The 22096-nt window shown below is 44.1% G+C and overlaps 3 protein-coding genes and 1 non-coding gene across 5 annotated transcripts; 2 read left to right on the top strand and 2 right to left on the bottom strand.

The window, feature by feature from the left end:
- Nucleotides 1–2: 2 nt before the first annotated feature.
- Nucleotides 3–2753, top strand: LOC133894800 (protein-L-isoaspartate O-methyltransferase 1-like). Of its 2 annotated transcripts, none has more exons than XM_062334971.1 (4): nt 3–186; nt 915–1188; nt 1823–1987; nt 2388–2753. In XM_062334971.1, the coding sequence occupies exons 1-4, from the start codon at nt 181–183 to the stop codon at nt 2636–2638; spliced, it is 696 nt and encodes a 231-aa protein (XP_062190955.1). In that variant the 5' UTR covers nt 3–180; the 3' UTR covers nt 2639–2753. The 2 variants fall into 2 exon arrangements, with proteins under 2 accessions (XP_062190955.1, XP_062190954.1); XM_062334970.1 differs by having other exon boundaries at nt 3–237.
- Nucleotides 2754–3523: 770 nt separating this feature from the next.
- LOC133894799 (KDEL-tailed cysteine endopeptidase CEP1-like) lies at nt 3524–12361 on the bottom strand. Its single transcript, XM_062334969.1, has 5 exons — nt 11884–12361; nt 11181–11780; nt 4707–5088; nt 4019–4120; nt 3524–3718 (listed from the first exon to the last, which is right to left on the bottom strand). Exons 1-4 carry the CDS (start codon nt 12359–12361, stop codon nt 4066–4068), a joined length of 1515 nt encoding a protein of 504 aa, XP_062190953.1. The 3' UTR covers nt 3524–3718; nt 4019–4065.
- Nucleotides 12362–15011: 2650 nt separating this feature from the next.
- TRNAR-CCG (transfer RNA arginine (anticodon CCG)) lies at nt 15012–15086 on the top strand. The gene has a single exon. It is a non-coding gene; the product is annotated as a tRNA-Arg (tRNA).
- Nucleotides 15087–19619: 4533 nt separating this feature from the next.
- Nucleotides 19620–21297, bottom strand: LOC133895645 (NADH dehydrogenase [ubiquinone] iron-sulfur protein 5-B-like). The gene is made up of 2 exons (XM_062336107.1): nt 20962–21297; nt 19620–19965 (listed from the first exon to the last, which is right to left on the bottom strand). The coding sequence occupies exons 1-2, from the start codon at nt 21109–21111 to the stop codon at nt 19855–19857; spliced, it is 261 nt and encodes an 86-aa protein (XP_062192091.1). The 5' UTR covers nt 21112–21297; the 3' UTR covers nt 19620–19854.
- Nucleotides 21298–22096: the final 799 nt, after the last annotated feature.

Genomic DNA, 22096 nt, shown 5'->3' with positions numbered 1-22096 from the left:
GTCTCTCTCGTCACGCACTGCAACAGCGCTCGGTTCGGCCCCAGCCTGCGCTGCGCCTGCGCTATCTCGAAGCCTCCCCTCCTTCTCTCTCTCGAGTCTTCGCTACAACTACAACAGGGCAGCAGCAGAATCCAGACCGCCAAACCCCAAAAGATCGAGGAGGCATCGAGCGCCTTCGCCATGGAGGTACTCCGCTCCATCCTCTCTCGCTTCTCCTCCCGCACCCGTACCCAATCCGTAAGTTTTGCGCGCTTCTTTCGTAGCGCCGTCGATTATACTTCGTGGATTTGATTTAATCCTGAGACCACGAAACCCTAATCTGACCTCTTGAGCATGCTTGTGTTTTGCCCCAAAATCTCAACCTCTGTCAGCCGCAATCGATCTGCCGAGTAGTTGGACCAGAATTGTGCTTCTACTTACTAGGGGAATTGTGGTCATAAGACCATCTCCAAGAGATTCACGGCAGGGATCAAAATCACTTCACGAAAGGATTTTCATTTTCTTCAGCACTTCAACGTTTCCTTTCACGGTTTTCGGGATTCTAAAAGTTATTTACTTTCGTACGAGATTTTCTCTTCTTTCCTTTCACGAATTCCTTTAAAGTAAAACTGCTGGAGACGAGAGAAAATAAAGAGAATAAGAACGAGTAGAGGAATTAGGAAGGAAACGAAATGAAGGAAATATGGTTGGAGATGGTATAAGAATGTTCCCACAAAAGGACACAAATATAGTTAGCTTTGATTGTGCACAAAGACCACAAAAGGATTATGATATGTCGCAATCTTTAAATTTCAGAAAAAAATTTCAATCCAAGAGTCAGTTTTTTTAACTGGGTTTGCCCATTGAGGATGCACAAGACTGTCAATTTGATTTCGTTCATGTTGCTGTTGGTTGACATGCTGATGCTGATGCAGCACCGGCTGTGGTCGAGCGGGGCCAGCGACAAGAACAAGGCCATGGTTGAGCAGCTGCAGAGGTACGGGATCATCCGGTCGAGCAAAGTTGTGGAGGTCATGGAGGCTATTGACAGGGGGTTGTTCGTGCCCCCTGGTGGTTCGCCCTACTTCGATAGCCCCATGCCGATTGGGTACAATGCCACGATATCGGCGCCACACATGCATGCTGCTTGCCTGGAGCTCCTGGAGAAGAATCTTCAGCCTGGAATGCGTGCTCTCGATGTTGGGTCAGGTAATTTATATTGTGTTCAATCAATTCAACTTTACACTGCTAATTCTGTTCCTCAAATCTCGAGGCATCATTCTGTTATCTACCAAGCAGCTATGTTAAGACTCTCAGCGCTGCAGATGCGACTATTCTAGTTATATTATTCTATTATCTTTATTTTAGGAAAATAAACGGTACAATTCTAGTTATATTTTGGCCCCTCAGCTGAGAGTATTAATAACTTAATTGCTCCTTGTTTTAAAAAGTATTTATTGGTTTCGCATCGTTACATCTGAAAACCGATCCACGTGCTAGTGATTTGTTTTACTTTGTTGGTGCAATTTGTCTTTCGAGAAGTCATTCACAACTATGACAACCTGCACGCGCTTTAAAGTTTAACAATGCAAAGCTGCGTGCCAGCATATATGGGAGGAGAGGCATAATTGATCTTTATCCTCCCTTTTTACCCTGAACCTTGAAGACTTGGTAGTAATCCTGGATTCCTGGTTTATATAACATTTGTTTATGCTGTACTGATCTATGTATCTAAGTGATGATGCAACCAGCTTGTTTTAGTGGATGAAATGCTTAATGCACTGGGATCCATATGTTCGTTGCTAAACTCACTGTGGTTGTTTGTTTCTGAGAATTTTTTCAGGCACTGGATACCTAACTGCTTGCTTTGCCCTGATGGTTGGATCGGAAGGGCGAGCAGTTGGTGTTGAACATATTCCAGAGTTGGTTGCTTCTTCGATTGAAAACATCAAGAAAAGTGCAGCAGCCCCACAGCTGACTGATGGATCCCTCAGTATACACATTGCTGGTAAGCAATGCTGGTTTCCCGCTAGTATTTTTCAGAAATCTCAACCATATTAATGCAGCAAGTTTCAACTGAAGTTCAGTGTGAGGACTAACTGAGTGTTGAGTTAGAGTTCAGACAAGCATATCGGCTGCACAGTTCTCAGATTTGTGATTGAATAAAGGAACCTTATTTAGCTAATGACTTACTCCAATACTTGTGTGGGTGTAACAAAGGTAGGACTTATTTTATGTTTCCTGGTGATATTGTTGCTCACCTATACCAAGATGGTTCTTTTTTCCATTTGTAAGATGGACGTTTGCAGCACATGTCGTTTATCTCAAACTGCCACTATGTGAATCCAGCGGCAGCTGTTTTTCTCCCCATCATCTAACGTACTAATAGATGTTTACAACTGATACAGATGGCAGGGAAGGTTGGCCAGAGCTCGCGCCCTATGACGCCATCCATGTTGGAGCTGCAGCGCCGCAGATTCCAGAGGCGCTGGTCGAGCAGCTGAAGCCTGGTGGCAGAATGGTGATCCCTGTCGGGACAGTCTTCCAGGAGCTGAAGGTGGTGGACAAGAAGCTGGATGGTTCGGTCAGCATAAGAGACGAGACGTCTGTGCGCTATGTGCCACTCACTAGCAAGGAAGCGCAATTGCACGCAGACTGATCGTCCTATCATGCAAAATGATGTAAAATGATAACTTGATCCTACTCTCTGTAATGCGCTGGGTTTGGAAATAATGTAAAATGATGAGCCTGGCTCATCACCAAGGTAACCTGTTTCCCCCGTGCCCTTACTAGCTAGTATCAATTCCTGTTGTGCAGTTTATTTCTTCAGAGCCACTGCTCTCAATGAAAATCTTGCGATCTTAGCAAATTTGTAAGGAATGCAGCGATTCTGAGATTCTGTAGGCCGTCACAATGGCTATGGTTTATACGCATACTGTGAACAATCTTGGTTCGCTCAAATGGTCTCACCAGCAATACCTTTGGGCTACCATCAGAACATGCGATTAGGGCGTCATGATAGTAGCCTACTTGAACAATTTAACTCATGGTGTCGACAAGAATTTTAAGACATTAACATCAGCAGCAATGAGAAGCATCAAAAGCCGTGGGGAAGCTACGGGAGGATCTAACAACTTCTAGGTAACAGCGTCAGCTTCCGGAAAAAACGTCCCATTGCTCCTCTGTTGTTGTGTCTCGGTGCTCATCGCTAGCCATCTTCTCCGATATCACCGCATCAAAAACCTCTCTGTGGCCTCTCCGCTGCAACATTCACTCGAAGTGGGCGGCCATCCAATTCCTAAGATTCATGGTATGAGATAATTAGCATTATTAGTTCACAGATTCCATGTTTGCCTTGCACACTGATATTTGACTAGTGGAGAGAAAAAAAATCCTTCCTCGTGTAGTTTTTTTATGTATGATTTCGTAAATTATATAGAATTGACGCTGCCCTCACCTGTCCATCAAGGGCAGAAATAGCATCGTCAAGCTCCTCCTTTGATGCCATTGTTACGAAACCAAATCCTCTTGACCGCCCAGTATCTCTATCATAGACAACCGTAGCATTAACTACTTCCCCATGCTCACTGAACAATTGTACCAACCTAGAGTCATCAGCTTGCCATGGCAGGTTCCCAACATAAGCTCTGAACGCAGATGCATATTGTCTAGGAGGTCTCTCCATACGAGAGCCCCTGGGAGCTGCCCTGTTTACATTCAGAAACCTCCCGCTAATGTCCTATGAAAAGTAAGTTGGTTAGTCAGTTATTCAGCACAAGATGCAACTTATATATGCTTATCTACTAGGTGCAGAAATAACACTGAAGGAAGGTGCATTTTATAGAGTGGTTGGTCAAATATGAGAACATTTATAGTCTACAAGCTTTTGATTTAAGCCACAGAATAAAATAAGATGGTATGTACCAGCATATGAAGCAACAACTTGAAGACGTGCAAAGGATGACAGTTGCAAAATTTAGTGGATTATATTTTAATACTAGAGAAGAACTAAGAAATGAGAGGATAGGAATGAACTCACATAGCGGTTGAACATCTCAATGGCCTTGTCAGCTTCCTCGATGGTACTCATGGTAACGAACCCAAATCCACGGCTCTGGCCTGTCTCTCTGTTGTAAATGACCTACAAACAAACAAAGCAACATGAGCATTACAAAGTCAATGAAGCAAACCTCATCAATTCAATGAATGTTCCCTGCATATTTTAGCCTTACAAATTAATGCAATTCCTGGATAGTGTCAGACAACAGACAGCAGAAAATCATAACTCTTCAACACTTTTAGAAACAAACCATTTTGTCACAATCGCCAAGGCATAAGACAGCAACACACTGGGAGCTAAGAAATTTCACACTGAAGACCACTGCAGTCCAAATTGTATCATATGAAACAACAGGGACTGGCAAACAAATTAATAGCTGACTAAGTAAACAGAATAAAAAAGTGAAATCCCAAACTTTTCATGCACAAAATCCCATGAGCTGACTTGCAATGAATTAGCAACATGTGAGCCATATTAACACTGGTCACAAGCAATTAGTGTAAAATTCTAGCTTTGCACAAGCACAACAACCGACTATAGTTGTAAATGTAACCAACTCTACGTAGCATGCCACACTTGAGCACCACATCACTAGGCGTAGTAATAAGCAACATAATTAGAGAGAGAGAGAGAGAGAGAGAGAGAGCTTTGGCAGTAGTATTCTCACCTCTGCGACCTCGACGACACCGGCCTGGTCGAAGAGCTGCGCGAGGCCCTCGCTGTCGACGTCGTAGGGGAGGTTCCCGACGTAGACCTTGGCCTCCTCAGGTGGCTCCACCGCCGCGTACTCCCCGTCCCCGTCTCCACCCTCGTCCCCCGAGGCCACCACGCCCTCCTCACCCGCTTCCTCCTCAACCACCCCGACCTCCTCCTCCTCGAAGGCTTCTCCCGCGTCTTCGTCGTCCCCCGACTCGGTCCACTCGACGCCCGCCTCGACGGCATCGGAGGAGGCGACGAGGGGCGCGAGGGGCAGGCGGCGGGTGGCGCGGAGGAAGAGCGGCGCGGCGCGGGTGGAGGAGGAGAGGAGGGGGAGGGAGGCGGCGGGGAGGAGCTTGTGGGCCAGCGGGAGGGAGGCGTCGGCAATGGCCATGGCGAGGGAGCGGAGGGGCATGACGCTGGTGGCCATGGCGAAGGGGATAAGGGAGCGAGGGATTGATGAATGGAGCCGCAGGTTGTGGCTGCCGTTGTTGCCTCCTTTATATGGAGCTTCTTCTGGGCCTTCCTGGAATGGACCGGGCCGGGCCGGCCCGGGCCTACTTGTAGTCCTCGATGGCCTGGGCTACTACCTCATGTGTTTTCCTGGAGTTCCTTCCTGGGAGCCCATATGGGTAGGCCCAGCGAGGAACTTTTTAGTTTTATATAATTTTTTAAGAATTTTTCATGACTATTTCGATATTGTTTTGAATTTTGAGAGTATTGGAACACAATACTTTTTTAATTTTTAAATCTATCGCCCGATAGGAATGACGATAGGAATCTAGATTTGCAATTTTTTTAAAATAAACATATATATTTATAATTTGTTCATTATAGCCCAACGTGGCCCTGTGATCCTTCCCTGGAATTCTTGTTCTAAGAGACCAAGAGCTCAATCGGTTGCTTTTTTATATAAAAAACGGATTTTATTTCAAACACAAGTTATATTACAGAGGTGAAGGTCACTCGGGAGACAGAATGCAATGCCTCTGGAACAGAGCACTGTTGATCATGAAAAACATGGTTTCACCTGAAGATTGAAGGAGGCCTATTAGGAAGCTCCCAGACTTTTCTTGCTAAGCAATGAATTCTTTTCGGATCTTGCACACTTCAAACTGAAGCTCTTTGTTGTTGTTCATTATATCAGCTAGAATCGGTCTTAAATTCCAATGGCATGATGTTGTTATGATGTCTCCTTTCTGAAAAGTTGTTACAAGCACCTGGTTGTCTGAGATATATGTCACCTGGTTGAAACCGAGAGCTTTTACTGCCTTGGCCGCCAACCTAATCGCATGTGCTTCTAGCTAAATAGGTCCTTGTATTCGAAAGGCTTGTGCTCTAATGAAAATACCTGAAGAAGTCATACCTATAGATGTGTTGCGAATGAAGACTCCAATGCATGCTTTGCGTGGTGCGGTTATTTATGTGTCCGTAGCTATGACTGTATCAAAGTAGCATCATGGGCCAGGGAGCAAAGACCTAATCGGTCATTGAATATCTGAAACATTTTATTGACTTTATCGATGAAGTTGTTCTGGGCATGCTATATGAGTGTGTCGCCCTTCAGTCTGCTCTCCCACCTGGCGATGCATTCCTTGTGACTCCATGCACTCCTATTTGCTTCTTTTCCTGGTCTTGTGTATGTTGTTGGACCAGTTGCTCACCTGCAAATAGATTTGTAGCCTGGATAGTTGCATTTGTCGGATGATGTATTTGATGGATTGTCCACTCTTTTCTATTGAATCTATGATCATTCCTAAATTTCCAAATAAACCATAGAGTTGTAAAAACTCTGTGGGCTTAAATGTCTTGAGCACTTGTTTGGAACATGTATGTAATTGGAGTTTGAATGCCTATATCTCTTTCTGGCAAAACATTAGATCTCAAAGGGGGTTTAGCTGTGAACCAAACAACCCTAGGAAAATTACATGTGAAAAAAAGAAGATGGTGATCAGTTTCTTTGATACCACACCTTTTGTATTTCACATTTATATGAGTGGAGTATCTTCCTGCTCTTGTAGCTATAGCTTGTCTTAGCAATCTCCAAGCAAAGGTTTTAACTCTTGGTTGTATTACCTTATTTTTCTAGATTTGATTCAACAAATTGAGAATAGGCAGAGGGAGAGATCTCTCACCTTCTTGTAGAATGGGTTGGATATTTTGATGTGCAAGGTACCTGTATGCTTCTTTTGTTGTGCATATTCTAGATGTTGTCGGCTTCCAATATAGAATGTCCTCCTCTTCATGCTGAGAGACTTGTACCTACATAATAATTTGTGCAGCTTGTTGCCTAAAGAAGTGAGTTATCTTATTCTTATTCCAAATTCTAATATTCGGAAGCCAAAGATCAGATACTTGATTTGGGATATGCTCATCCTGAATATTGATATTTAAGAAATTATGCATGTTGTGTCAGATAGGACATCATGATTGAGACCAAATATTAGAATTACCTTGAGAAATCTAATAAATGCAATTTTGTGTGAGCTCATGCTTAACTTGCTGAATGGAAGACCAGAAAACTGACTTGGTTCCATGAGAGGAAGCATTCCAAAAGGAGGTGTAGGGGTAGTATTTTGCTTTGATGACAGCAGAAAGATGAGGATCTTGGTTGTAGGCAATCATCCAAGCAGATCTGATGATGAGGTTGCGGTTGACTTGTTCAATATTTCTAATACCTAATCATCCTCTATTTTTTGGTTGGCAAAGATCATCTCAAGCTCTCAAAGGAATGGGTTTGGTGATCTCACCCTCTTGCACACTGGCCCACCAGAAATATCTCACAATGGTAGTGATCTTGGCAATGAAGGCTTTAGAGAACAGAACATTAGCCATGTAATATATAGGAATGGAAGAAAAAACTGACTTTATGTAGGTGAGCCTGCCAGCATGAGTGAGCTTATTTGCTTTCACAGTGGTGAGCTTGTTCTTGAATTTATGGTAGATGAACTCATAAGTTTTATTCATGTCCTTATGGGTAAGGATTAAAGGATGACCCGGGTGGATGGCGGTATGAGTGATATTAGGGACAGGGAAAATTGACTGAAACTCTGCTTGAATAGAAGACGATACTTTTTTACTAAAAGGAATGGAATATTTATTCCGGTTAGAAGTGTGACCTAAGAGATTGCGTAAATGTTGAAGAATATTCCTTATAGTCATAGCCTATTGAGCTTCTGCACTGGCGCTAATGATGAGGTCATCAACAAAAAATAGGGAGTGGATGGGAGGGAAGTGGGGACCTAGAGAGATGTCTGTCAAATGGTTGTCCTGTAAGGCCTGCTGAAGACAGATATGAAGTTCATTAATTGCAATAACAAAAAGGTATGGCGACAGATGACAACCTTGACGGATACCTCGTTGAGATCAAAAACGCCCATGAGCCTGATCATTAATCATGATAGAAAAAGTGAGCAAAGAAATTCAAGCATTTATCAGATCAATAAAATGACCATAAAACTTGACGTCTCAATGCTTGCATAATGAAAGGTCATTCAAGCCTATCAAAAACCTTGGCAAGATCAATTTTGATCGTGAAATATTTCTGATTCCAATTTCTAAGGGTAAAAGTGTGCACAATTTGTTGAGCAAGGATGATATTATAAAAAATATGTCTACCTTGGATGAAAGCATGTTAGAAGAGTGAATATAAGTAGGTAATTGATCTTTGACTCTTTCAGCAAGGGATTTAACAACTAATTTGCAGATAACATTGCAAAGACTGATGTGTATGTAGTCTTAGGGAATAACATCAATATTCTTCTTAAGAATAGGAATAATGAGAGTTTCATTTAGGAGGGGGGGGGGGACTGACCTGTATTATAGAAATTTGTGATTAGATCAGTTACATCCTTCTTTATCCAATCCCAGGATGCTTTGTAAAAGGCCACATTGAAGCTATATGGTCCTGGCCACTACGTGAAAAACAAACAAAGGAGACACAAAGTTAGTGATGGGTTGTAATATAACCTGTCACTGATAAAAATAGTGATGGGTCATAGTTGTGACTTGTCACTAATAGTGACTCATCAGTGACGGGTCATCTTAAACCAGTCATTAGTGACGGGTTTAGTTGTGACCTGTCACTAATGACGGTATTCACAAATACTTGGCTCAGTTTTGGTTACATGATGATATTATTATTTATGGGTTCTATTTTCGATGTTACATGATGTTTAATTTAAGTTAGAGAAAAATGTTTATTGCTTACTTCAAAATAAAGTGCATACAAGTAGCAATTGTGCGTAGAATACCTATATAGTAAATATGTGCATAGCATGATGCTATATATTTTTTATTTTATTTTTCTCTTATTTTTTTCTCACCTCAACAGCACTAGAATATGAATTATTGTAAGGAGTGACGGCTATGGATACAAATATGTGTTTTAAAAATGATGCAGAAGATTCAAAGGGTGAGAACTCAATCTTCCAGGCCCAATTTGGTCTAAAAACATTGCCAAATCCAACAAAGTGGGGGATAAACGGATGTAACTTTTTCTGTAGATGTCTGTAGAATAAAAAAAATGTTGAAATCGGAGTCCGTATACAAAAGTTATACCTGTTTTACTGAAGGCACTCCAGATTACTTATCAAATTGCAAAATCAATCATTAGTGACGGATCACGGTTATGACCTGTCACTAATCAGTCATTAGTGACGGGTCATAGTTATGACCCGTCACCTATGACATTCGGCAAAGAAGATTAAAAGTATAAAATATCTAATTTCTATCACAAATGCAAGATAAGTGAGGTGGTAAGGGAGCTACGCGTGCGAGGGGATGTCACGGGTTCAAGGCCCATGGTACGCGTACTGAAAAATAGTTTTAAAAATGTAAAAATGGTGTGGCTTGTGGGGTATATGCGATGGGTCTCTGCGTTGAGATGGCTCGTATGAAAAAAATAATATTTTTTTTGGTTTTTTTCGTGTCCAAAAAATGTGAAAAACGTTCATCAGTTATAAGTGACGAATCACTGTTATGACCCTTCACTTGTGTTTAGTCATTAGTGACAGGTCACTGTTACAACTCGTCACTAATGATGACTCACCAGTGACACGTTCGAAGTGATAGGTGCGGGACATGTTACTAATGATGGTTATCACCTGTCACTGAAGGCCCTTTTTCACGTAGTGGGCGATGCATCTTTTTTCATTTGTTTGAGTAGATTGAAGAATTCTTGTTCATCTGAAGTAGATATGATAACATCATCAATTATAATGACATGAGAATTGTTACTTGAATCTGAATTTGCTATAGTTGTGCTTCATTTAGCTGAGAGGTGAATAAATCAACAAAATATCTGTGGAAGATCTGTGCTATCTCTTGTGGCGTAGCAATCATACTTCCTTGCTCATCCATGATGAAGCTAATTTTATTTCTTCTTGCTCTCTTGAGAATAGCCTGCTGAAAGAAATGAGTGTTCCTATGTTCATCTGTAGCCCACAATTTCTTAACTCTTTGACTATGATATTCTGTCTTTTTGTCTAAATTGTCCTGATGTTGTTTGATGAGTTCAGTTTGGGCTTTATGGTCTTGTTCTACTGGATGTTTTGATTGCATCTCTACTAGACTGCTCTCTATATCTGCTAGCTGCTCTTCCAAAGGTTTCTTCTTCTTTCTCCGGACCTTAAGATCAGTGGCTAAATATCTGGTTTTGTTATGATAATTTTGTGTTCTTGACTGGTGCCAGCTTGTAGAAGCTATCTGTTGGAAGTCCTCCTCCATAAGCCACAAGTTTTTAAATCTGAATCTTTTCCTTAGCTTTGGTGCATTAGATTGAAGAATAGCTAAAATAGGAGTATATAAAGCATAGGAAGATGGTACACAGCAGTAGAAGGGAAAATAGCACACCATATTCAGCATTATCAAAACAACATCTAAGCGTACACAAGAAGGAATAGCATTGAATCTTTTATTGCACCAAGTGCAAGCAGGGTCATTGTAACCTATATCAAAGAAACCAGATTGCTTAACAAAAGATCATAATTCATTGCGAGTGAAGACCAGCAGATTAAAAGCAATCGAAAACCATGCTTCCTTCCAAGCAACAGCTTGATCACCACATCTAATCTGATTTATCAACTGGCTGCAGCCAGGGTCGTTTAGATAACCAATCCAGGTAATTATGTTTATTTCTATTCATTACATGCAACTGACCCACTGAAACAGCAGATTTACGTCGTTGATAGTAGTATATATCAAATCAAATCCGTAGATCAGCCCTATTAGTGCTTAATGTTCATGTCTAGAACAGTTTTCATACGTACTGATCATAAATTAACTAGTGTTTATTCTGACCCTCCATATATATATAATTGATCAGCTGCACGATGCCACGATCAGCTCAGATCAGATGAACCAAGGATGGATCGATCGATCAGAATGAGTAGAGTAGAGTAATTCGATCAGAGCTCGTCGTGCTCGTCGTCCTGGACGACGGCATGGACCTTGGGGTTGGGCGAGGTCTTGACGGGGTACGACGGCTCCATGGCGATGCCGCAGAGCCCCTCCTTGGCGGCCACGTCGCGCGCCATGCGGATGTATCCCTTCTCTCCCCACTCGGGGCCCCACGAGTTCTTCACCACCCAGTACTTGGTGCCGTCGGCGGTCACCCCGTACCCGACCGCCGTCACGCCGTGGTCCAGCTCTGTCCCGCACTGGCCGGCGAACACGCCCTCCGAGTAGAACCGGAAATGCGGCCCGCCGGCCTCGATCGCCACGGACACCGGCTGGTGCGCCACCGCCTTCTTCAGCGCCGCCTCGTCGTTCGCGGGGACGTCCTCGTACCCGTCGATGCTCACGACCGGGGTGGACTTGTTGCAGGAGCTCTGACTGCCCTTGTACGGGTAGGCGTCCTCGGCGGCGGCCCCGCCGTGCTTGGCGATGTACTGGAACGCGTAGTCCATGAGGCCGCCGTTGCAGCCGGCGTTGGCCTTGGTGTCGCAGTCCAGCAGCTGCTGCTCCGACAGCGACGTCAGGTTCTTCGTCTTGATCGCGTTGATGCCCTCGACCGCCGCGATCGTCGAGAACGCCCAGCAGCTACCTGCAGCAACGTCCATTGGCATTGACGACATGGTTAAGCGCATGCATGCATGGACATTAATTGGCCGCGCGACAACGTAGACAAACGTAGAGTATATACGTACCGCACTGGCCCTGGTCCTTGACGTCGGCGACGGCGCCCTTCTGGCGCCAGTCGACGGAGGGCGGGAGGCCGCGCGCCCCGGCGTACATGAACGACCCTCCTCCCTTGGCGGAGCGCTCGCCGCGGAACATGCGGTGGTGGGCGACCCTGGAGCCGGCGTAGGCGCGGCGGAACTCGTCGGCGGTCATGTCGCCGAAGCGGTTGAGGCGCAGCTTGTAGGGAGCGTCCCCCATGTTGAACTCGTGGATGAGCCGCACGTTCTCCTTGAACACGTTGAACCGGCGGGCCTTGTCGCCCAGGTCCCGGGCCACGGCGTGGCGGCCGCGCCAGCTCTCGTACAGCGACCACAGCGCCTCCTCCGACGCCAGGTCCTCCTCCCCGAAGTCGATCGCGCTCGCCGCCGGCGCCGTGGCCAGCAGCCCGACTACAACAAGCAGCACAGCGGCCATGGCTGCTGCGAGCACCGCTACTCTCCCCATCGTTAGCTCGCTGGCTTCTTTAACTTGTGAGGTGATGGTGATCATGAGGCCCGGCCCTTATATAGACGCGCGGCTGGGCAGAAGGACCAGATCGATGGTGGTGCCTGCATGCAAGCTAGCTAGAATGAACAGAGACGATGACGTTGCTTGTGGGCAACAGCTTCCTAGCTTAGTTACGAGCGAGTCCATGGAAGTCCAATTAACCAGAGTACAAGAGGACATGATAATTAAGCTAATTAAGCAGCAGCTAGCTGCTTGGACGGTGAGAGATTAATGCATGCATATACTCCGTTCGTCTCAAAATATATAATGTTTTAATTTCTTCCGCAATGTTTAAAGTAGTATTAATAGATAATGTTTTAATTTCTTCTACAATGTTTAAAATAGTATTAATGAAGGATTAGCGAGAGACGTTTACGCGATGGACATGTGCAAAACTGGATGGGAGGGGTTTAATTTCTGGGCTCGATCATTTCATATCAGGAGCCATGCATGCATAAATAGAATGCATGGGTTGCTTGTGGGGCCGCATGCAGGTAGCACTGATGAGATGAGGAGATGCTTAATTTTGCAAGAGGAAGGTCAGGAAGCTGGGTCAAGCTAGGGAGGTCAGGCCAGGATCGATCGCTTCCTTTCCCTGCTCTCTCTCTTTTTCTCTTGTTGATGTTGTCAACAAGTAACAGCAATCGTCGTGTTCCGATTAATTAGCTAGTGCCAAGCTTTACGAACGAACGAATGAATCGCATTAAGCAATTAAGATAGATGTGATGTCACCTACAATTCGCACATGATGGATATAGAATGTATGCATCAGATCAGATCGGATCAGATCAAACACTGCTACAGAATCAGTCATAAATAATAGTTCATCACTGCCGGTTGTGCAAGAATTGATAGTGAAAATATATCATTGCTGGTTCTTAATCTCTCACGCTCGAACCGTGATGGAGCCGCTAAGAACCAGCACTGATACTAACCATCAATACCGGTTGTAGCCCGAACCTGCGGTGAAGCGTAGCCCGAACCCGAAATTTCCATTCAATGGAATTTTGGCTCTCTCGCTACGTCCAATCGGCCCGGTCTTATCTCTTCACGCTCGTCCGCTCATTCGCTCTCTCTGTCTCTCCTTGTCTACCTTATCTCCTCGCGCTCATCCGCTCTCTCCTGCCCGTTGTTCACATTCTCGTTCTCCACCTCCGCCTTCCTCGGAGCTGGCCCGGGCCACTATCGCGCCCGCCTGCTCGCTGCCGCAACGGAAGACGAGGCACAACAGGGAGGACTAGCGGGCCCTCCTCCCGCACGGTAATGGTAGTGCCCTCCTCCGACACGACGAGGGCAGTTGCCTGGTCCACCTCCTCGGCGCAGTCCGCCATCGTCTTGGGAAGTACCGGCGAGAGGTCTATGGGGCAGCGCGCTGGTGTTGGGGCCACGAGGAGGAAGCCTTGGGCATCAGCGGCGAGAGGTCCACGGGGCGAAATGCGAGCGATGGGGCCACGTGGTGGCGTGCGGATCCACATCGGTGGAGTCCTCCATGGCAACATGCGGGATCTCGACGAGGGGCGTGCAGTGGATCCAGACGAGGGGCATGGCGGTGGGTCCATGGCTTGTGTTGTGGCAACGTTTGTGCATGTGCTGTGGCGGCAGTCTTCAAGCCGTCGCGTTATCTTGTTGTGCAGGTGTTCGCCGTCATCTCGCGTGCCGTTTGACGCACATTGCTGGCCTCTCCGGTGTTGGCGGTGCTCGGCGGCAGCGGCGACGACAGGAGCAGCATCCGAGCTGGCTCATTTTATTTTTTTGCTCCCCAAAACATTTATTACTGCCGGTTTTAGACCCGGCAGTAATAGGTACCTATCATCAGTGCCGAGTAAGGATTGCCGGTTCCAAAATCAAAACCGGTAGTGATAGGGTTTTGGAACCAGCAATGATCGCCTTTTTTTTTTTAGTGAAAGGTGGATAAAATTCTCAAGCAAATAATACTGGAACTTAAAGTTTGGAAGCATCAATGATCAGCCTGCCGTGGATGAAGTTAGGTTTACAAATTTGGATCTGCATGCATCGATCGGTCGTTGTCACTCGTGAACCAACACCAAGGCAAGGCTAGGCTACGTTTCGATCGGTTCCCAGAGCGAAGCAGGCAGGTCCTGTGAACCCGCGGAAACTGCACAAGAGACGTTCCTTCGCATGCAGTTGCCGTGCATGCATCCGAATGTACAGCACAAGATCGATCGACCTGGCCGGTATTGATTGTGTGCAGACAAATTGAAGCACCTTGCAACTGCTGCTGCTGTCATATAGATAGCATCATTGGGTCCTAGCTAGCTCACATCTTATGTGATGCCGTGCTTGTAGGAATCATACTATATATGAATCTATCTCGTGAAGCAAGATATGTGCAGGGCAGACTTGTACGAGTCATGCATGCATACGATGATGAAGGAAGATGAAGACTCTCGATAGGGAAAGGAAAAGGTTTGGCAATGCATGCAGCACTGATCATACTTGTTTATAGGGGAAGATTAGAGCCCACATGGTTTCGGTCCTTTTGGGCCTCAAATTCTACTTTGCGTCTTTGACCTTTCTAAGTCGGTTTACCAATTTCTGAACAAAGTAAATAGTATTATATGTTACCTTGTCATTATCAACAAGCATCGACCGCGTGGCCTAATGGATAAGGCGCTCGCCTCCGGAGCGGGAGATTGTGGGTTCGAGTCCCATCGTGGTGGCAATTTACTTTTTACTCTCCTCTCCTTTTTTGGGTTTTTAGGCCCAACCTTTTTTCCATTTTTTCCCCATTACCGTCGCAGCTGTGCCTTCATATTTTGAAAATTATCACCAGTTTTTTTTCTTTATTTCTAAATGCACTAGCTAATAGTAGTCTAATTTTTAGACAGAACATATCGTTCCACTAACCGCTAGTTTAGCCGCTAACAAATGAATAATACTCGGGACATGATCCTGCCTAAGGGTGGTAGCGGGTCGGAGTCGGAATGAGCGAGAACGTATTTGACCTAAAACCCGAGACATCAAATCTAATCTGGCACTGAAATTCTTATCAGGTGCAAAACCACCTCTGACCCCGGTCCGATGGGAATCCGAGACTCGACAGAGGCCTAAAACCCGATGGTGGTGCAGACTGCTAGTCGTGAGCGAGGGGGAGCTAGGGAGAGGGAGGCGCCGCATAAGAGCCACACAAGGAGGGGGAGGAGTGGTTGTAGTAGCGAAAATAACCCTATTAAGCTATACTTATGATTTTGGTGATTAATGACAATAGTTATTGGGACTAACGTGTTTGTTAAAAATATGTGTTAGTAGATCTCATATATGCAATATATTAAGAAGTCACCGTAGCCAAATTAAAGTTTGATTAAATTAGAAAAGTCATAGGAAGATTTGTCCCATCGAAAGATTCGATACAGAGGAGTTTACGCTCATCGGAGCATTAGACCACTCCCAACGTATTCCCTTCGGGGACGAAATTCCTGTCGTGAAGGGATTTTCGTTCCCTTCAGCGCTCCAACGGTTTCCCTTCACGGTTCTCGTCATGAAAGGATTCCCAAGGTCATTCCCTCCAGGACGGGATTCTCTCTCCTTTCCCTTCGCGATTCCCCTCGAAGGGAAGCTATTGGAGATGAGAGAAAATAAAGGGAATGGGAATGAAAAAAGGAATCGGGAAGGGAACGAAATAAAAAGAATATGGTTGAGGATAGTCTTATGCATGAAAGTTAATAGTCTCACCGGATAGTCCGTTAAATAGGATATGAACTCACCAGAATATTTCTGATAAATGGTGGGAAGCTGAAGACCCCATCAGAAAGTCCGATGATCTGTACATGGTCTAATGGTCTTTAGCGTTCTGGCTTTGAGGGAATTCGGCGTTCTGAAACTTCTTAGGAGTTAGCAATTGGTTAGGAACCGCTGGGACTGAAAATCAATCCATATAAGAAGCAAAATAAAGCAAAATGCGAAATAAAAGAATAATAGTTATTTTCTCATTTTTTGCTACTATTCATCTTGGTACTCTGGTTAACTCGGGAACACGAACCATGTTCATCCTGCTTGCTTGGTTGAAATAAAATGTTGTATGTGAAAAATATGGATCTGTTGATGTCATTGTTCATGAGTCCTTGAAATTTTTTAATTATATTATTTTTCCGAAACTTGCGGCATTGCTCTTGGAAAGTTAATTGTTAATTGCAGCGTATCAATTGCTCTAATCTTACACCTTCTTTAGTTGTTTAGATTTGGCAATTACTGAAGTAACGAATTGAGGACAAATATGTCTCAACCGGCAGAGACTGGATTGTACTGTACTTCATCTCCGCTTCTGTATAACTATCAGAATCCGAACGAAATACACTATCAGAACCCAAAATACTGCTTTGATTTCAATAAACAGGTAAACCAAAGTAGGCAACTATCTTAACGACTGAAACGACAAAATGGCAGAGATAGACGGTTGTCCTATCCGACAGCGTGCAGTTACATTGACAGCACATATTTCTTGGGAACAAAAAAATAACTCACTGTTCTTTGATCCTAAGTTTAGGCCCCATTTGATGGTCAGAGCGGTTCCGATTCATAGCCGATTCAGGAGAAACGGCATCCAAACGTTTCCGCTCGAAACATCCATCGAATCGGCCCGAATCGGTGAAACGGCTCGAAGGTCGTTTCTCCAGTTTCTTGCCGATTCTACCCCCACACCCGCTTGAGCTATGGCTGCTCGAGCTCCACCTGTCCCGCCGTTGCTAGCCACCTTTCGGTCGTCACCGTCGCTGAGCTACGCCTCAAACGAAACCCCTAGTCGCGCTGGTGCCGTTGGTACTTGTCTCGGCCGGCGACGTGTCGCCGGCCACCGGCAAGCGCACCGTATTGCCCGAGCCTCTGTGGGGTGGCATCCATGGTTGGCTAGCCAGCCGCACCGCCCACGCTCGAGCTGCTTGCCTACGCCCGTGGCCCGAGTGCTACCTGAGCCCCTCTCTTTGCAGCTCTCTGTAGCGAAAATGACACTATTATGTTATGATTATAATTTTAGTGATTAATAACAACATAGTCATTGATACTAACATATTTGTTAAGTATATGCTTTTTTAAGTCTCATTGATGTAATAAATAAAGAAGCCACTGCAGTCGGGACAAAGGTTGATTGAATTAGAGAAGTCCCAGGAGAATTTCTCTCACCGGATGGTCCAACGCTCTGTGTGTTGAAATTACCAGAGCATCTCTGATAAAGAGGAAGAGAAGGCTAAAGACTTCACCGTATAGTCCGATGCTCAACAGGATATATCACCAGAGCTTTATCTGCAGAGAAGAGCAGAACTGAAGAAACCACCGAATAGTCCAGTGTTGGTGAAGAAGGTGCATACCGGAGTATTTTGGCTTGGGAAGGTGCATACCGAAGTATTTTAGCTTGGGACAGAAGAAGTTGAACTCAACGAAAGGTCCAATGATCAGCGGAAGATATACACTGGAGCATTTCTTGCAGATGCGATTCCAAATATCGAAGAATGAGGATGAACTGATCAGATGTTACAGTGTCAGGAGGAAGTACACTAGAGGCTTACACCAGAGCAATTTACACAGAGATGATGCAAAGACTCGGATGACTCAAATATATTTACTGAATAGTTCGGTGATAGAGATGTAGTATACACAGGAGTGTTCAGTATTCACAAAGGCTTTGAGTGGGGTTCCAACGAATAGTTTCTGAAGATGTACTCACCAGATAATCAGATGTTAGTACTACTGTTCTCACCGGATCATTCGATGTTAACAGTTTTTTTAAGCCGTTAGAAAAACAGCTAGTTTGTGGGTTTAATACTATAAATATCTCTCCGGTCAGTCATTTTCAGGTGTGGTATGCTGCTAGAGTTCAGAGAAACACAGAGACACTTGCGAAGACATCCAAGCTATCAAAGTGTTTAAAGTGACCATCCAAGACAATTAATCACAAGATTAGTGAGTGATTAATGCTTATTGGCCTATAGTGAGTTGTAGCTAAGTGCTGCAGCTTGAAAAAAGGATCAAAAAGTGATCCTAACTTGTACCAAGTGGTACGCTTACATCTTAAGAGCCTTAGTAACTTGTCGGCAACCTGAGTCGAAGTTGCTCAAGCTTGTTGACCCTCCAACTTGGTGTGGAGCGGCGGCAAGACACATGTACGGGGACACGGAGACCCTTGACTTGTTGGATTAAACTCCAAAGTGATCACGACGGCAAGTGACCGGAAGAGAGACTAGTGGTGAGATCATGCTTTTGTGGCTTGACAGCTCATTCGACTTGAGGCCTTGCCTTGATGGCTTAGTGGCTCAAGAGCCGTTACTGGGTGCCGACCAAGAGCATATCCCTTAATGGAGCTCCAATGTGAACCCTAAACCTTGATACTTTGAGATAAAAATTTCTTATACCGAGTTTATCTCTCTATCTTATTTACGCTTTCACATTTATATTCTTGTAATCTATGTTTGTGCATTTACTTTCCTAGAGTAGTTTGCTAGGATTAACTATAAGTTACAAACTTTTTGAGCGGTAGAATAGATATACTAGATAAACTTAAAACACATTTAGATAAAAATTGATATATGTTTATCATATTAAGTTTTTAGAGCCAATTAGGTTAGATTTTTTAAGTATCCTAATTTACTTCTCTCTTAGGACATCACCAATCCTCACATTCTCTCACGCCCGAGCCCCTCTCTCTATCTTATCCTCTCTCCTCTCTCTGCTAGGTGGGCTCCTAGGTCGAAATAAAATTATTATACACCATTAAATCGGCTGAAACACTTTAAAATACGTAGTAAAAATAATATAACTCCAAACATTATGAAACTAATTTTGTTGCTTCTGTATTGACATGTTCTACATGTTAAAATTACTCGAAACTATGCAATACTCACTGGAAAAAGGCAATCCGGATAAGGGCAAAATGATCAATTGCACCACCATCCTCTCTTTTAAGAAACTGTATCATGCTAGTCAGCCAAATGGTTTCTATAGGTGATTCTGATTCATCAGAGAAACATTTACAGAGAGAAACCGAAATTTTACCAAACGCACCCTTAGAACCCTATTGATGAAACAAGGAAATAATTCAGGGCAGAAAGAGTAGGAAACTAAACAACCTTGGGATTTGGTTGCAAAGGCAACAGCCAGAAACCATCCCAAGATCAAGTGAACCATAATGTTGGGATTTGGTTGCCAATGCCAGTGAACCATAATGTTCCTCTTCCAATCCTACAGAACTGTCAAGTGAAATGCAAAGTTTGACGCTTGAATCAAGCACCATTATTGCTCAATATCCCAAACAAACAGAAACTTCATGACCATGAAGGTTTAACTGATGTATTGATTTAGAACAAGTCAAGGAGTGAGCTGGGAAAAAAAGTCTGTGTGGTCCAACAGAAAGAAGGAAGAATATTGTCTTGCTCTTAGCATCATGGCCGAACCAAGATAAGTTGACAGAAAACAAGAGCACACAGGAAAAAATAAGAGGGAGACTAATGGTGGGCTGCAACAGCAGGGGCTCCCTCAGCTTCCTCCTTGGCCTTGCGAGCAGCAGCTCTTATCTGACGTTGCTCCTCCTTGTAGATTCGGTTCCTGCGCTGGAACTGCAAAAGAAGAATCACAAAGGCTTGAGTTGATGTTCTCCCATCAGATCATCTCGATTGATAGTTCCTCCCAAAAAAAAAACCATCACAATTATTAAAACCCCAACACAATATAAACCAGAAGTATACAACAATAGAGTTCCGACAAGCCAGTTGTATTATGATTCACATCTCTCGCTTCACTAGTTAACAATTCAGGATTTATTTTTTTTGGTTCTGCGAATCAGGGGCTTATCCTCTGAACTCAAAACAGAGAAGAAAGAACATGCTAGGATCTCATTCGACATGCTGAGAAGCAAGTACTTGATGTGATTTCGGATTTCTACGCCTGCACCTTTCCACGTTCTACTCACATTCTATAACAGCAACCTTTGAAAGTAGTCATCCTTGAAATTAGTCATCCAGTCACCAGAAGCAGGAGGCTGAAATGGTAGTTTTGAAAAATTGCCGACTTGAATTTAGGGAAAGGACCATTAGGAATTCACAGAAAATATTGTAGAATGTGTTCCTTTCAGAACTCTTTACAATTTAACTTTCTCAATGACATATGAACCACTGGAACATAGAGCCACCATCCTAACTTATCTAAATTAGAATAGGGAGTAACCAGGCTTCTATTCTAATTTAGATAAGATGGATTTTGGATGCAATGTGCATGAAGTAAGTGAACCCTCCGAGCTCGATTTTCGTTGCCTAATTCCGCTACAAAATTAGGGGAAAACGCCTCAGCCATTCATCCATGCTATTTTTTTTAGATGAAGGAAAAAAAAAACGTTCCGGCCTTTTGCATCATCCGATGCATACAGCTTCCTCACTATTACCGACACCGATGATCACAACAGAGGCCAAGGCCGAAAAATTAGCGTATGGCACAGACGGGAGGCGGAAAGCGCGACAGATCTAGGCAGTCGAATGAATACGGATACAAGCAGCAAGAGGATGAATGAGTCGAATAGGAATGAATGGTGGCAGAAGAAGGATGTGGGGGGTGCTGACCTCCTTGGAGTGGTGGAGGCATTCGAGGTAGTCCTCGCGGAGGAGGGCGCAGTCGGAGGGCTGGCGGCAGCGGCTCATGCACTCGCTGAAGTCCAGCCAGAAGTCGTAGCAACGACCCTTGTTCCCGTTGATGCCCCAACCAGACGCCATCGCCTTCCTCCTCCTCCTCCTCCCCCTGCTTGGCTTGGGCTTGGCTTGGCTTGGCTGCTCCTCTTTCTCTCTCCACGCCGGCCGCCTCCGTCCCGTCCCGTCCCGTCGTCCACCGTACGGTCCGTATGACAACGTGGGCCCACCACCGAGGTCACGCCCAGCTGCTCCGTTCCTTTTTTTTTTTGAAGGATGAAGACGGCATTGTGTACCTCTACGAGTCTACGTGGCTGCAGAAATCAACCAATATGCGTTCTCTGTCGACTTGTAGCGTGTAGTAGTACTTGAACAATGTAAATAACGGATATCTTGGATTTTTCGGATATCGGTGTGGTCTAGTTGTATCAGATATTATATTTGAATATAGAAAAATATGTATACGTTGGATATCGAATATTCAAGAATAAAATAAGATATATCTGAAAATTATTTAAGTCTGTATTCCAGAGTTTGTAATTTTTTTCATACGAAATCTGAGATGATTCTTATATAAAATTTATAACTCTTAACGAGATCTATAATTTTGTAGTTGAGATTTTTTTTTCATATAAAGTCATTAATATGTTCAAATAATTAATAGAAGCTCTATCTATTATCTATCATATTAGGTACTGGTAACTTCTCCGACTTTGCTTCAATATGACTCTTTCTATGAAAGTATATTTTTAATTTACTTGTTGAACCACTAATATAGTTGAGTTTTGAACACATAAAATAATCGTAACATATGTAATATATATGATTATTACTTTTACTTAATATCCAAAGAAATATTTATAACTAATAATGTTTGCATCCAACTCAACAATCCTTATTCGTGCTTAAAACTATCTGTATCCGTATCTATATCCGACCGACTTAAAAAAAATAAAATATGATATATAATCGGTCATATACATCCAATCAAGGAGATTCCCTTGTGCACCAAGGTAGCTCGGCGCTCGAACAGAGGCCTAGAGTAGAGGGGATCGCCCTCAATAGGGTTCCT

The sequence above is a fragment of the Phragmites australis genome, chromosome 16, assembly GCF_958298935.1.
Source record: "Phragmites australis chromosome 16, lpPhrAust1.1, whole genome shotgun sequence".
Classification (NCBI taxonomy): domain Eukaryota; kingdom Viridiplantae; phylum Streptophyta; class Magnoliopsida; order Poales; family Poaceae; genus Phragmites; species Phragmites australis.
The sequence above is the reverse complement of the archived record's forward strand: the minus strand, read 5'-3'. Positions and strand labels throughout refer to the sequence as shown.